Source organism: Schistocerca gregaria, chromosome 6 (genome assembly GCF_023897955.1).
Source record: "Schistocerca gregaria isolate iqSchGreg1 chromosome 6, iqSchGreg1.2, whole genome shotgun sequence".
NCBI lineage: Eukaryota > Metazoa > Arthropoda > Insecta > Orthoptera > Acrididae > Schistocerca > Schistocerca gregaria.
In genome coordinates this window covers 211,356,172-211,373,463 of record NC_064925.1, presented here as the reverse complement: position 1 = coordinate 211,373,463, position 17,292 = coordinate 211,356,172, and the positions used below count along the sequence as shown (strand labels likewise).

At 40.1% G+C, this 17,292-nt stretch overlaps 1 protein-coding gene across 2 annotated transcripts in view; it reads right to left on the bottom strand.

The window, feature by feature from the left end:
• Window positions 1-17,292, bottom strand: part of LOC126278373 (cadherin-23-like) — a 520,639-nt gene that overhangs the window by 187,729 nt on the left and 315,618 nt on the right. For both annotated transcript variants that reach the window (XM_049978447.1, XM_049978446.1), the window contains exons 14-15: window positions 15,918-16,087; window positions 14,348-14,510 (exon numbers count right to left, since the gene is read on the bottom strand). In XM_049978447.1, the coding sequence (XP_049834404.1) occupies window positions 14,348-14,510; window positions 15,918-16,087 (333 nt within the window). The remainder of the gene's footprint in view (window positions 1-14,347; window positions 14,511-15,917; window positions 16,088-17,292) is intronic.

Genomic DNA, 17,292 nt, shown 5'->3' with positions numbered 1-17,292 from the left:
AAAAACGTAATACTAGGCTCCAAAGTAAACTGAGAAATGACAGTGAAGACGAAAGCAGTGTGTTAGCGCCACCATGTAATGAATTAACTAATGTTCAAAGTAGTAATTAGTAATTGTGCATAGGGAAATGGAGCGGGTTGCAAATAATGGTGTAGGCAGTGAAACAATTAGTGAACAGGGAAGCATTATCGATCGATCGGTCGGCAACAGCTCGCCTCAGGATCCCGAAATGACAGGACACAATCTTGCAAATATTGTAGATTCAGGTTTTGCATCCTCACCGTTTTCTCCAATAAGTCAAGACACATTTTCTGTTTTTCAAACTGCGAACATTGCCGGTTCAAATGCATTGCCGAATAGCACTAAGGAACATGTTTCAGACACCAGTGCATTGTTATTACAATTAATGCAACAAATGGGACAAAAGCTTCAAAAGTTAGACACAATGGAACAAAATCAGAGACAAACATAGCAAAAGCTTCAAAAGTTAGACACAATGGAACAAAATCAGAGACAAACACAGCTACAGCTTCAAAAGTTAGACACAATGGAACAAAATCTTCAAAAGTTAGACACAATGGAACAAAATCTTCAAAAGTTAGACGCAATGGAACAAAAGCTTCAAAAGTTAGACTCAGTGGAACATACGCTTGAACAAACACGTGAAGATTTAACTACTGAATTACATAAAATCCAATCGAAATGTCAAAAAGTCTGTAATGACGTAAAAACACAAATTTGTGAGCATTTCCAACCTATTTTTTCGCGGCATGAAAATCCATTACAGAATCACGAAGCAGCCATAAAAGAACTGCAAACTATTGTTCATGAAAATCATGAGACCTTGCAAGCTAAAATTGACTCAGTTGCATCTACCGATTCGGTTACGCAACTTGCAAAAACTCAAGAGAACTTAAAGGACACAGTAGATACTCTGAAAATTGGTTCAGAAAGACACATGGAGGAAATTAGTTCACTATCTGATAAAGTAGCCGAACTTTCAGATCAGTTCACTAACTTATCTACTTGTAGATGATGATCTGAATGACACAAAACCTGTAGCCTTCACTGACACTGAAGAGTATGAACAAATTAGAAAATTCAAACAGCATCAAAACCAAATCAACACACAGTACAAAAGAGAAATGCGGGAAGTACAAGATCAGTTGGCTCAAGTAATACAAGAATTACATATTTCAGAGGACACTCGCCCCCCAGTACGGGAAGAGGGACATAGAAATACAGAACAACCACAAAATAATGGCACAGGACATTTCGGAAATCATGAAAGAAATTGGCAAGGTACACCGAATTTTGAGATGGAACCGCCGAAACGACGTAACAACGACCGACATGCGACTCGCCGACATGATGATTTTGACTATAAGCTGTTCATTACTACACGTAAATTCAAAACATTTAAGAATTCTGGCAACGACTTTCATCCACAAGCGTGGCTTCATCAATTCTCTCATCGTTTTCCTCCCAACTGGTCATTAGAACACAGATTAGAATTTATGTGTGGCTACTTGGAAGGATGAACCAGCTGTAAGAATGCGATCGGTCATTCACGATTGCCACTGTAAAGGAGAATTTTATCATGCCTTCCTCTCAGCATATTGCTCTCAAGCTACACAAGACCGAGTAAAACATGGCATCATAATGATGAAACATTTCGAACAATCTGAATTTTCCAGTCTTGTGAAATATTTTGAAGACATGTTGCACAAGAATCAGTACCTGTCAAACCCATACAGCCCCTCAGAACTCATCCGCATTTGCTTAATCAAATTACCGGAACATTTACGACATATTGTTTTGGCAGGGCGTTGCAAAGACGACATTTAAGCTTTTCAGGGGCTCTTACAAGAATTAGAAATTGACACTGACAATCGCGGAACGTGAAAACAGGATCACAACAATTACAGGTCACACCTGTCACAATTCCGCGATGACAGAAATAATACACGACAAGGCTATTCGTACAACGTAAATCGTGACCAAAACAGACACCACCCATATGAAAACCACTGGCAGAGTAATAGTTACAGAGAAAGATCGCATTTCCGTAGTAATGAATATTACACAGACAATCATAGAAACAGACAATATGGCAACCAGAACTATTATTATCACGGGAGACAGAATAATTTAAGACGCAAAGGGCCAGCGCGCAGTTAGTACTCTGGGAGAAATTCTCCACCACGTGACCGACAAGAAAGAAACTATGGAATCTACCGACATGACGACAGACGATATGATCGTAACGACAGACCTGATTTTCATCAAAACTAGCGGGATTCAAACAGAGCTGGGCCCTCTCGGCAAGGTGAATTTGTAGAAGTTAGGTCTCCTAATCCCAATAACTACACACGCCAACAAAGAGGCAGACAATGACTCGCACCGCAGGCACCCGCGCGCGCCGGCTGGCTTAGCGAAAAATAACATAGACCCTAACATTGAGAAAAGTTCCAGTATTCTTTACCGACGTATACCGCATGATAATTGCGTTCAAGTTGAAACTAAGTACTGTAAAAGGTAGAAGATTGCACCACATTTCACATGTAAAACCGTTTATTGAAAGATAATCTGCTTTATAACTTAGTCTCTGCCATAAAATTTTTCACTTCACGTTACTAGGATGCTTTGTCAGACTTAAGAAACTGTTACTATGCAACAGTGTTTGAAATTAAATATCCAGTCTAGAACCTAGGGAACATTTTTAAACAGAAATTACGAATGCATTGTTATAGTGAACAGACGAGACAGTGTTGTATTTGTACATTCTTGCTTGTTAGTTGCACGATTACGTAACGACTATCAGGCTTACATACTTAGAACATATACTGGTACTGCTAACAAGATTTTAATGCAACATTTTGGTTTACTTGAGAACACATTCTGGATTTAAAGTACTTTGTGTGAGATTAAAGATGACTTAGTATTTGGTTTCTTTGACAGCTACACGATTATATCACGACGCTACTAATGTGTGACAATTTACATTGTTGCTTTTGCGGTGTATCTGTTTTATATCTGAACAGTTTTTCTGAATTCTTCTGGAAAGTAAAACATGTTTTAGTAGTACTTTTTTGGTATAGCTACAAGGAGACAGCCTTTTCCGTAGCACAACAATACGTTACAGCACAGTACTTTCTTCATCACGGCAATAAGCGTAATAACTAAGATATCTATACGCAAAGCATTTCACTTTTGTTTATCATGAGGTAAGTACATTGACTTCTGCAGAACTTAGCTTTCGGAGGACGATAACTACGACACTTCCACAGAGATTATCTTACAACAAGACGCACAGTTTAGCGCTACAGTTCACATATTTGAGTGATTAATTTTGTACTTAAAACATTTATTTTTAAAGATATTTGAAGTACAATGTTACAAAGGTTTTCCGTGATACATTTCATTCCATTGCTGTAATCTGTAACACCTGAGGGTATAATTACATTAATCCTCAGGGGGGTACACGCCTACTTTGTGTACCATGTGTTTGGCAAGCACAAGGAGCCCTAGCTAATATGGTATTTGCTTATACAATTTTACACATCGGTACCATATTTCTCTAACACAGAATTACACAGCTATCTGATTATTTGACAGAGAAACAAACATATTTTTACTATGTCAGTGACATATTTTTACGCAATTATGTAGGTGGATAACTTCACACTTATGAAATTGTATTTTGTCTGTACTTTGTGAACTGTTCATATTTTTTCAGAACCATTCTGATACTATGAGAGCTTTGCATGACATATTTGGTATGGGATCATGATTTTTAAAGTACGTTTGAAGTAGATGTCCCTTTTGACATGAGCAGAGAATTTTTTTAGGTTTTGAAATTATTGGAGGAAGTTACGACGATTTTGAAAGTTGACTGAGGTGTTACGATGTTATTATTACGATGACTATGTGTATTATGCTGTTGAGGTATGTTTATCATCAATAAGCTGATGCTATATGAGGAATTTGATTATGCTACGTATTTATTATGATGAAATATTGAAGAAGTGTCTACGAATAGGTATATGTGTAATAAAGCAAGGAATAATGAGTCGTGGTTAGGAACTCTGATTTGTGAAAAAAGATGTTGGAAACCGAGAATCGTACTTTAAGAGTTATGAAATGAGTGTATATGCGTGAATGTATCACTATGCTGGCGAAAATTTTTTGGACACTATTATATTTAAATGATTTTATTTCTACAGATTTGTAACGCAAATTCTTGACCTGTGAATTCTTTTTTATATGAGACTGCCACTGTAGCGGAAACTGGTGTCGTAAATATTTCGATAAGACAGTTAAGTGACCACCTGCACGTAATGCGTCGTGGGCACCCAGCTGCACGACAACCACCTGACAAAAGAAAGCCATTAGTGTATGCCTGTCAGAGGCACAGGTGGAGAGAAAAAATCCTCGCTATTGACATTCCTTTGTAGAAAGCATCGTAAATACGACACCCTCAAACTTGAAAACATGACTACACTGTAGAGTTCTTAATTTATGATATTTACTGAAATGAAATGATGAGAAACATTTTATATCTATTATCTTTCTAGCTGAGAGATTGCTCATTTTGTTTAATATCCAGTTTCTATCTGCACTGCAGCATTGGTTAAAATAAAATTTAATAGATGTACTAATATCACTATTTTCTGTCTACAGACCCAGTAAAGAATCATTTTATGATGTACTTTCTTGGAAAACAGAGCACAAATAGACATTTCCCTTCACAGGAATTGCAAAAATAATTTTTTTACGATTTGGTAACTTATCTGCTAGCGTATGTTCTCGTGATGCATCACTCTAGTGTTAAGATGTGACATAGGTATTAAACATTTTTACTGTAATATTTTCTGCTTCAGCTTTGTCATGTTTAGCTATATTACATTTATTGCTGCTTGCTTTGCTTACCTGCATTTTTTTGTCATTGCTGTTTGTATTAATTGTTTTGTGCTGCTGCATTGCCTCGTCCCTCAGTTTAGCATCTGAGCTCAGTAGCTTTAAGTTAGCTTAAGAGGGGGTAGACTATATAAGAAACTAACTATGATGAATTGGAAGAAAAGTACTGAGAAGCTATAAGAAAATGGTTTGGCCAAAAAAAAAGTAGTGTACAGTGGAGAAAAACTATTTTCGGAAGAGGATGTGAACAGAATACAGAAAGCATGCTTGGATAGGACTATTTTGGTGGAAACAAATGTTGAAATAAGAGGAAATATCTACAGAATGAAGTTTTGGGTTGGACTGCAGTACCAAATGTCACACTGAAAACAAACCCTGTCCTGTACCTTTGTGTTATTATGCTACGTGAATTTGTGTTTTTCCTTTCTTTATGTGTTTAGCTTAAAAGATTTATGTTGTAGAATTTTTCTGATGTTTAGACATTATTTATTCTGTTTTGTTTTAATGCTCATGTGTGAAGTTAATGTTTCAAAAGTTATTCTGATCTTTTATGTATGTACTTATGTCATAATTCCTGTAACAGTGATGTATATGTTATTTCGATTCTTTTGTAACGCCTGTACTACAAATTTTATCTGTATTGTCATGTTCTTTAATGGTGTATTTTGTACATTTGTAATTGTATTCTTATGTTGTAAATTTATAATTGTATAGACACCAGTTCTTCAAATTAAGTTACATCTCACTGCACACGTTTCTGTTGGTCATACTATTTGCACAATATGTGAGAAGTTGGGACTGTTAGTGTTTGCACATGTGTTAATAACTCAGCAAGGGATTGGATAGCAGCATTGCTGGTTCTAAGGACATTTCAAAAAAAATTTTTGCGAGTGCACAAGTGGTGGTTCATTTACTTGCTATATTGTCCGCAAGACTCTTCGATGGTGATTGTGCACCTGCACAGTTGCAACAGATGGCTGCTGGCCGTCTCTACAAGGACTACAGTGGGTCTGCATTTTGATGGCCCGCCAATACCATTATTTCTTCAAGGACTATGGTGGGTCTGCATCTTTGATAACCCACCAATACCATTATTTCTACAAGGTCTGCAGTACGTCTGCAACTCTGGTGGCCCACCAATACCGTAATCTCTAACAAGACTACAGTGGTCTGCTCTGTGATGACCTACCTACCGATAGTCTTCAACGTCGACTGACTCTGCTGTGGCCCATTACCTGTCTGCATGTCAAGAGTCAGCATTGTCTTTCCGTTGGAAGGACAACACTACTTCTTCAAGACTGCTTAGAAATCCACTACTTCCAAGTGCAATTTCTTTTATGCTCAGACTTTGAGAAAAACACTGCAATTTTACTGTGATGAACGATCAGGACTGTCTTTATGGACTGTGAGAAAATTTTAGCTTTTGACCAACATTGTATCAATAAGTGTGTGCATTTGATATCTTTGTTATTGTAATTATGAAAAATTTTATCAAATCATTATTGGCCACTGCCCAAAACAATTTGTAAATTTTTTTGTGGGGAGCATGGGGCCTATGTAAGTAGGCTGTTTAGATTTTTTTATTGGTAACGCCACATAGCGCTCTGTATGAAAAATCACTGGCTGTGCTGTGTGCAGTCAGTGGCTGGTTGGCATTCTTGTAATACTCGCCATTGTAGTGTCGGGCGGCTGGATGTTAACAGCGCGTAGCGTTGCGCAGTTGGAGGTGAGCCGCCAGCAGTGGTGGATGTGGGGAGAGAAATGGCGGAGTTTTGAAATTTGTAAGACTGGATGTCATGAACTGCTATATATATTATGACTTTTGATGACTATTAAGGTAAATACATTGTTTGTTCTCTATTAAAATCTTTCATTTGCTAACTATGCCTATCAGTAGTTAGTGCCTTCAGTAGTTTGAATCTTTTATTTAGCTGGCAGTAGTGGCGCTCGCTATATTGCAGTAGCTTGAGTAGCGAAGATTTTTGTGAGGTAAGTGATTTGTGAAACGTATAGGTTAATGTTAGTCAGGGCCATTCTTTCGTAGGGATTTTTGGAAGTCAGATTGCGTTGCGCTAAAAATATTGTGTGTTAGTTTAAACACAGTCTTGTATAATTTTTCTAAGGGGACGTGTCACACCTACAACCATAAAAAAGAAACGTAAAGTATATCTATTTAAAAAAGCTGATGAAAATCCTTTTAAGGCCTTTTTAAGATGCAGTCTTCACTCCTTCCGATCTGATCATGTAAGTGTAGAAAAGTTATGGACTATTTTCAAAGAGATAGTATCAACAGCAACTGAGAGATATATACCACATAAATTAATAAGTGATGGCACTGATCCTCCATGGTACACTAAACGGGTCAGATCGTTGTTGTAGAAGCAACGAAAAAAGCATGCAAAATTTGAAAGGACGCAAAATCCCCAAGATTGGCAGTTTTACAGAAATTTGAAATATGGCGCGTACTTCAATGCGAGTTGCTTTTAATAATTTCCACAACGAAATTCTGTCTCGAAATCTGGCAGAAAACGCAAAGAGATTCGCGTCATACATAAAGCACACAAGTGGCAAGACGCAATCAATGCCTTCAATGCGCAAAAACAACGGTGAAGTCACTGATGACAGTGCTACTAAAGTAGAGTTATTAAACACGGTTTTCCGAAACTCCTTCACCAAAAAAGACGAAGTAAATATTCCTGAATTCCGATCAAGAACAACTCCAAGATGAGAAATATATTGTGGTGTTACCGCCAGACACCACACTTGCTAGGTGGTAGCCTTTAAATCGGCCGTGGTCCGGTAGTATACGTGGGACCCGCGTGTCGCCACTATCAGTGATTGCAGACCGAGCGAAGCCACACGGCAGGTCTACAGAGACTTCCTAGCACTCGCCCCAGTTGTACAGCCGACTTTGCTAGCGATGGTTCACTGACTTCTACGCTCTCATTTGCCGAGACTATAGTTAGCATAGCCTTCAGCTACGTTATTTGCTACGACCTAGCAAGGCGCCATGATCAGTTTCTATTGATATTGTAAATCATGTACCGTCAAGAGCGACGTTCGCCATTAATGGATTAAAGTTAAGTATTCCACCAGCCACGTATTCACACCAATACCCAAAAAGGGAAATACGAGTAATCCACTGAATTACAGGCTTATATCACTAACGTCGATTTACAGTAGGGTTTTAGAACATATACTGTATTCGAACATTATGAACTACCTCGAAGAAAACGATTTATTGACATATAGTCAGCACGGATTCAGAAAATATCGTTCTTGTGAAACACAACTAGCTCTTTATACTCATGAAGTAATAAGTTTTACCGACAGGGGATGTCAAATTGATTCCATATTTTTAGATTTCCAGAAGGCTTTCGACACCATTCCTCAAAGGCGTCTTCTAATCAAACTGCGTGCCTACGGGGTATCGCCTCAGTTGTGTGACTGGATTCGCGATTTCCTGTCAGAAAAGGTCACAGTTCATAGTAATGGACGGAAAGTCATCGAGTTAAACAGAAGTAATATCCGGCGTTGCCCAAGAAAGTGTTATAGGCCCTCTATTGTTCCTGATCTATATTAACGACATAGACAATCTGAGTAGTCGTCTTAGATTGTTTGCACATGATGCTGCCATTTATCGTCTTGTGAAGTCATCAGATGATCAAAACGACTTACAAAATGATTTATATAAGATATCTGTATGGTGCGAAAAGTGGCAATTGACCCTGAATAATGAAAAGTGCGAAGTTATTCACATGAGTACTAAATGAAATCAGCTAAATTTCAATTACGCAATAAGTCACACAAATCTAAGGGCTGTAAATTCAACTAAATACTTAGGGATTACAATTACAAATAACCTAAATAGGAACGATCACAAAGATAATATTGTGGGTAGAGCAAACCAAAAACTGCTATGCATTGGCAGAACAGTTCGAAGGTGCAACAAGTCTACCAAAGATACTGCTTACACTACGCTTGTCCACCCTATTCTGGAGTATTGCTGTGCGGTGTGCGATCCGAATCAGGTGGGATTGAAGGATGGACATCGAAAAAGTACAAAGAAGGGCAGCTCGTTTTGTATTATCGTGAAATAGGGGAGAGAATGTCACAGACATGATACGTGATTTGGAGTGGCAATCATTAAAACAAAGGCGTTTTTAGAATGAGATTTTCACTCTGCAGCGGAGTGTGCGCTGATATGAAACTTCCTGGCAGATTGAAACTGTGTGCCGCACCGAGACTCGAACTCGGGACCTTTGCCTTTCACGGGCAAGTGCTCTACCAGCTGAGCTACCCAAGTACGACTCACGCCCCGTCCTCACAGCTTCTGCTACCTGGCAGAAGTAAAGCTGTGAGGACGGGGCGTGAGTCGTACTTGGGTAGCTCAGCTGGTAGAGCACTTGCCCGTGAAAGGCAAAGGTCCCGAGTTCGAGTCTCGGTCCAGCACACAGTTTTAATCCGCAAGGAAGTTTCAAAGGCGTTTATCGTTGCGACGGGATCTTCTCATGAAATTTCAATCACCAGTTTTCTCCTTCGACTGCGAAAACATCCTGTTGGCACCCACCTACATAGGGAGAAATGATCATCCCGTTAAAATGAGAGAAATATGGGCTCGCACATAAAAGTTTGAGTGCCCGTTTTTCCCGCGTGACGTTCGTGAGTGGAACGGTAGACTGACAGTATGAAGGTGGTTCATTGAACCCTCTGCAAGGCACTTTATTTTGAATAGCAGAGTAATCACGTAGATGTAGATGTAGATTGTAACCTACTTCCTTTGTTTTCGGACTGCATTTCCTTAGGATTCTTCCAATGAATCTCAGTCTGGCATATGCTTTACCGACGAACAATTTTATATGGTCATTGCATTTTAAATCACTCCCAATGCCTACTCCCAGATAATTTATGGGACTAACTGCTTCCAGTTACTGACCTGTTATGTTGTAGCTAAATGATAAAGGATCTTTCTTTCTATGTATTAGCAGGACATTACACTTGTCTACATTGAGATTCAATTTCCATTCCCTGCACCATGCATCAATTCGTTGCAAATCCTCCTGCATTTCAGTACAATTTTCCATTGTTACAACCTCTCAATGTACTACAAAGCCTCAGTGGACTTCTGATGATATCCACAAGGTCATTTATATACAGGGTGGTTCATTGATCGTGACTGGGCCAAATATCTCACGAAATAAGCGTCAAACGAAAAAACTACAAAGAACGAAACTTGTCTAGCTTGAAGGGGGAAACCAGATGGCGCTATGGTTGGCCCGCAAGATGGCGCTGACATAGGTCAAACGGATATCAACTGCGTTTATTTAAAAAGGACCCCCATTTATCATTACACATACGTAAAGAAATACGAATGTTTTAGTTGGACCACTTTTTTCGCTTTGTGATAGATGGCGCTGTAATAGTCGCAAACAGATGGTTCACAATTTTAGACGAACAGTTGGTAACAGGTAGGTTTTTTAAATTAAAATACAGAACGAAGGTACGTTTGAACATTTTATTTTTTGCGGTTGTTCCAATGAGATATCTACCTTTGTGAACATATCATTTCTGAGAACGCATGCTGTTACAGCGTGATTCCTGTAAACACGACATTAAGGCAATAAATGCTCAAAATGAGGTCCGTCAACCTCAATGCATTTGGCAACACGTGTAACGACATTCCTCTCAAGAGCGAGTAGTTCGCCTTCCGTAATGCTCGCACAAGCATTGACAATGCGTACCATTCATTAACCCGCCAATTCGCTGATGTTCATCTACATCTACATCTACATGGATACTCTGCAAATCACATTTAGTGCCTGGCAGAGGGGTCATCGAACCACCTTCACAATTCTCTATTATTCCAATCTTGTATAGCATGTGGGAAGAATGAACACCTATATCTTTCCGCACGAGTTCTGATTTCCCTTATTTTATCTTGGTGATCGTTCCTCCTTGTATAAGTCGGTGACAACAAAATATTTTCGCATTCGTAGGAGAAAGTTGGTGATTGGAATTTCGTGAGAAGATTCTGTCACAACGAAAAACGCCTTTCTTTTAATGCTGCCCGTCCCAAATCCTGTTCATTTCTGTGTCAATCTCTCCCATATTTCGCGGTAATACAAAACGTGCTGCCTTTCTTTGAACTTTTTTGATGTACTCTGTCAGTCCTATCTGGTACAGATCCCACACCGTGCAACAGTATTCTAAAAGTGGACGGACAAGCGTAGCGTAGGCAGTCTCCTTAGAAGGTATGTTACATTTTCTAAGCGTCCTGCCAATAAAACGCCGTCTTTGGTTAGCCTTCTCCACAACATTTTCTGTGTTCCTTCCATTTTAAATTGTTCGTAATTGTAATACCTAGGTATATAGTTGAATTTACGGCTTTTAGATTAGACTGACTTATAGTGTAACCGAAGATTAACGCGTTCCTTTTAGCACTCATGTGGATGACCTCACACTTTTCGTTATTTAATGTCAACTGCCACTTTTCGCACCATTCCGATATTTCTTCTAAATCGTTTTGCAGTTTGTTTTGATCTTCTGATGATTTTATTAGTCGATAAACGACAGCGTCATCTGCAAACAACCGAAGACGGCTGCTCATATTTTCTCCCTAATCGTTTATATAGGTAAGGAACAGCAGCCATCGTGGATTTTCCATTGCCCAATAGCGTACATTATGCCGGTTTGCGTTACCGCTGTTGGTGAATGACGCTTCATCGCTAAATAGAACGCGTGCAAAAAATTTGTCATCGTCCTGTCATTTCTCTTGTGCCCAGTGGTAGAACGGTACACGGCGTTCCAAAGTCGTCGCCATGAAATTCCTGGTGCATATAAATATTGTACTGATGCAATCGATGTTGATGTAGCATTCTCAACACCGACGGTTTTGAGATTCCCGATTCTCGCGCAGTTTGTCTGCTACTGATGTGCGGATTAGCCGCTACAGCAGCTAAAGCATCTACTTGGGCATTATCATTTGTTGCAGGCCGTGGCTGACGTTTCACATGTGGCTGAACACTTCCTGTTTCCTTAAATAACCTAACTATCCGGCGAACGGTCCGGACACTTGGATGACGTCGTCCAGGATACCGGGCAGTACACAGCACTCGCCCGTTGGCCATTTTGATCACAATAGCCATACATCAACACGATATCGACCTTTTCCACAATTGGTAAAAGGTACATTTTAACACGGGTAATGTATCAGTTGTTGTTGTTGATGATGGTGGTGGTTATGAAAGAGAAACGAGATGATGGGATTTAGTGCCAGCGTTTAGCCTACTACTCTAGAATAACACAAGGGAGTCACCGAGCTGGTCTACATCCAACGGAACGATCAGCATTAGCAGTCTCACACGCTTTTCCTCACTTAGACATTGCAGAGGGATTTGGGGTATGTTTCAGCACACTGGCGCATTGAGATAATCCGAGAGTTAACGTCACTATTTCGTCTCTCCTTGCCAACTGCGTACTGTAGCTCAAATTTCTTCCTACACCAGAGTTAGGAGGGTAATAAAATTGATATTGGACCACTTCCTACATTGAACTAAGTGGGAAAATTAGCAAGGCAGTATTATGGTGCTGACCGCAGCAGCTTTGAAACAAACCTTGCAGCCTGTTCGCTACAGAGATGTTGGTGGGCGTTACAAGCTTATGCTGTGCTGTTATGTGTCGTTTTCTTTTAAGTGGATATAATATAAACGAGGACTATTTGGAAAGTAAGGAACAATCGTTCGCGAAATGGAAACCACAGTGAAAATCAAAACGGGTTTTATTTGCAACTGTCAGCTACACCTGGCAGTTACTTCCCTTCGGCGCTCCGACTTAGACGTCTGTCGTAGCGCTCTGCCAACTTTCCAATGCCCTCGCCGTAGAAGGCAGCCGCCTGTGCTTTCCGGCAGTTTTCTACACTGGACTGCAGCTTGGTGTCTGTGCCGAAATATTGTCTTCACAGGCAGCGGTTCGTTTGAGCAGAGGGGAGGCAAGTTCGGGCTGTACTGCGAGTGATGAAAGATTTCCCATCGCAAATGCTGCAGGAGGTTCTTCATTGCCCCTGCGATGTACGGACGAGAATTACCATGATGAACGCCAAGGAGGACAGTTTGAAACGTCCCCTTAGAAAAATTGTGCAAGACTGTGCTTAAGCTGACACACAATATTTTTTAGCGCAACGCAATCTGACTTTCAATAATCCCAACAAAAGAATGGCCCTATACCTTTCACAAATCACTTACCTCACAAAAATCTTCCTTACTCGAATTACTGCTATACAGCGAGCGCCACTACTGCCAGCTAAATAAAAGATTCAAACTACTGAAGGCACTAACTACTGATAGGCAAATGAAAGATTTTAATAGAGGACAAACAATGTTTTTACCTCAATAGTGTTCAAAAGTCATAATGTATATAGCAGTTCATGACATCCAGTCTTACAAATTTCAAAACTCCGCCATCTCTCTCCCCACATCCAGCACTGCTGGCGGCTCACCTCCAACTGCGCAACGCTACGCGCTGTTAACAGCCACTAGCCCAACACTACAATGGCAGACAACAATGCAAACTAGCCACAGACTGCACACAGCACAGCCAGTGATTTTTGTACAGAGCGCTACGTGGCGTTACCAATAAGAAAACCTAAACAGCCTACTTACAAGTTACGTTACGTGGGGTTGTATGAAATGAGGCACCCATACTTGGTGTCCGAAACCATTTTCTAGGCATCTTTACGTGCTCAGTGTGCACTCAGAACTATGAGGTGCAACGTGACGCTATCTGCAGGCAAAGTAGAGACCCTGCCCAGTACAACTGTGCAAAGGTTCATCAAATGTTCACTATGGTCTCCATTTCACGACCGATTGTTCCTTACTTTTCGAATAACTCTCGTACTTTTTGGTGTCTACGTCAGCAGAAGGAGTATTCTCCAAGGTTGGTAAATTGAACTATACCCTTGTAAACAGCATGAAAGTAATAACGTACTTACACTTTTGACTGTGCACTTTGTAAACCGTTTGTCACTGGTAGAAACAAAAATAGTATATTTTTCCTATAGTGGACTTCCCATTGGAATGTCCTGTACAGTCCATTACCCTGTTTAACATAGTGAAATGCTCAGAAATTCTTATAGCACAGCTGCATCAGTAGTCAACGCTGTGCACCGATTCAAGATAACTTGAGTTTGGCCTGTTAACACAAATATTACTGATGACGGGTTCACCTGACGCCATCCGACTGGCAGATACTTATTTTCGGAGTTGCTTGATTACATGGCTTACACCCACCGACATTTTTAACTGATAAAAAGTCTTACCTTAGATTTTAACTTTAGGGAGCTAAAGTGAAGAGAAATCCTATCTGGCAGCTATGCGTATTACGAATTCAGGCTCGACAGCCCGTAACTGAGACGGAAAAAGTGTTTACTCACCTAATGGAGTATGTGACATCGTTGTTACCAGGGCCGTCAGCATCCACTGCTGTTATGAATGCGATCGGGAGGTCGGCCTCTTCTTCCTTCACACTCAGCGCGCCCACTTCATTGAATACTGGCGCGTTGTTGTTTTTGTCATCGATGGTGATTGTCATTTGGACTGAAAGCAGGAACAACGGCAATGAATACTTCAAATGTGTGTGAATATCTAAGGGACCAACCTGCTGAGGTTATTGGTCCCTAGACTTACACAGTACTTAAACTAACTTGAACTACCTTATGCTAAGAATAACACACACACCAATGCCCGAGGGAGGACTCGAACCTCCGGCGGGAGGGGTCAATCAATACGTCACATTCGTTTCATGTTGCACCAACTTTCACGACTTCACAGTCACGATGCATGATATCACAGCTACAAGAGTGTCTAGGCAGTGCCAGGAACTGTTGTAATGATGATCTGGTGGGTTCAGAATTGACCGTTACTTCTAAGTGATGCCGAGTGAACGCAAGTATCCATTTTAATACACAGTGTGTCCCAGTTCCTTTAGGACTGCTTGTGTGAAATTCCACAGTACAGTGCTATCTCGTAGCGAGTTGGAGCGTTACGAAATTGAAGTTTCAACAACAGCCATAGAGAAGGTCAAAGTGCTAGCATCGCTGTAGTGGGCGTACTGACTGCGACTGCGGCAGTGTGTGTCTGACACCTGTCGGAATATGGTGAGGGAGAAACGAGGCAACATCAAGTATTTTGTGTCCTCTGTTGTTTGTGGGCGAGAATTTTTCGAGTTCGAGCCGAATGCTCCATCCCACAAAGTGAATATCGTGCTAGAGTGTTTGAAAACAGATAACAGTCTTGCATCACGCGCCGTATTGGCAAGATTTGGCTCCAGCCGACTTCTGGTTGTTTCCCAAAGAAAAGTTGGCCATGAAAGGACGCGCCATTACGACACAAATAAAGACATCAAGAAAAATTGTACTGCATTGCTAACTGCTACACTGACTGTTTCAAAACACTTCTAAAACGATATCAGCTGTGTATTGGGTCAGGGGGAAACAATTCTGAATAAATTTCATTTTTGAAACCCGTAGTAATAACGGAACTGAGAGACATGGTATATTTTAGGCAGTAACGCGTTCCTCGTACATTGGATTCAATTTAGAATCTGGCTTGAGTACCAGTGCTGCTGTCTTCAACGAGAAGACCACTCCACCATAATTAGAAGAAAAGTAAGTGTATCACCTTGTTTAATCCTGAATCCCGTATATAACCGATTTCGCATCAGAGTAATTTGCCTGGCAACAACTACTGACTGTCCTTCAGGAAAAGTGGAGGAAAAATCTGCTTTCAGCGTGTTATAAGTAGCATAAATATTTCTCTTACGGCTAAATGTTATAATAAAAGCAAAATAACGTCCTAAGTGTTATCGACTATAGGACTGTTGGGTTTGGACGGAGTTTCAGTGATTGTCCGTAAGTGTTTGTCTGTACACTGTACACGCAGTGACTGCACAGGCAGGGAAATACACATGTTCCATTTGTGATAGAGGGAAAGTAAGTGACTCACCTGTTTTCTTGCTGTTATCAAGATACTTCTGATCCGTAGTTGTGTCTTCCGCCACCAGCACGAGGTAGATGGTGTCAAGTTTGCCCCAGTCTAGTTCTGGATATCCAGTGGTAACTAAGTTTGCCGTTACAGTTCTCTTATTGTCTTCAATAGTCTCAATTTCGAAGGCGCTATGGAAAGACGCAGAGGATATAGTGTTTGACAGATGGGTCTAAGCGAAATTACATTTTTTTTTCAAAAATAGAAAGTGATGTGCTGTATTCATTAAGTAAAGTGAAATGAGATGAATTAATCCTGTATTTCTTTCCCTTGTTGTTATTTCATTATGACATGTGCCCAGAGATGAGCTACGGTGGTCATGAGCCAGAAACATTTAAAAAAGAAACTACAAAAATAGGCTACAATAATCGATATACGTGCTTGCAAAACTCTTAGAATGATGGATTATTGTGACGATGTTATAACTGAATAAATCCACTATTAAATTTAAAAGCAATGGTGCTGTTAAGGTCATGATATTAAACGAAATACTGCAGACTTACACTGCAGTGAGCAATTAGGATTTGCATTGGGAAATGATGAACTGGAAGATGATAATGGGGAATGGGCTGAATGAGGCATGTGCGTAAGGTGTAGGGTATTAAAGAAGCAGATATGTTAGAAGGAGTGATGCTCAGTGTAATATTGAAGAATCTGTAACGTGAATGCATGCTAGGTGGGATAAGTTAAAAGAACGAAGGGTAAGTAATGGTCATGGAGAGAAAGGAAAAGAGAAGGAAGACAATAGAAGGGGAATAAAGTAAAGGGGAAGGGATAGAGAAAAAAAGAAGAATATTGGAGGAAGAGGAAAGTAAAAAGAAGCTGTTGGAGAAGAGTAGGAAAAGGAGTAGAGAAAAACGAAAAGGAATGGAGAAAAAGGAGTAGAGACCAAGAAAAGGAGTAGAGCAAGAGGAAAAGGAGTAGAGTAAAAGGAAAGGAGGTGAAGCAAGAGGAAAAAATAGAGCAAGGCGAAAAGAATAGGAACAAGAGGAAAATGACTAGAGCAAGACGAAAAGGAGTACAGCAAGAGTAAAAAGATTAAAGGACGAGGAAAAGGATTAGAGCATGAGAAAATAGGTTACAGCAAGAGGAAAGGATGTAGAACAAGAGAAAGAGAAAAAGAGTGGTGGGAGACGAAAAGAATTTGAGCAAGAGGAGAAGGAGAAGAGCAAGACGAAAACTAGTAGAGCACAACAAAAAGGAGTAGAAGATGAAAAGAAACAGAGCAAGAAAAACGTTACAGCAGGACGAAAAGAATTATACCAAGGCAAGAATGATTAGGGAAAGGGGAAAAAGTGCAGAACAAGAGAAAAAGCGTAGAGCAAGACGAAAAGAA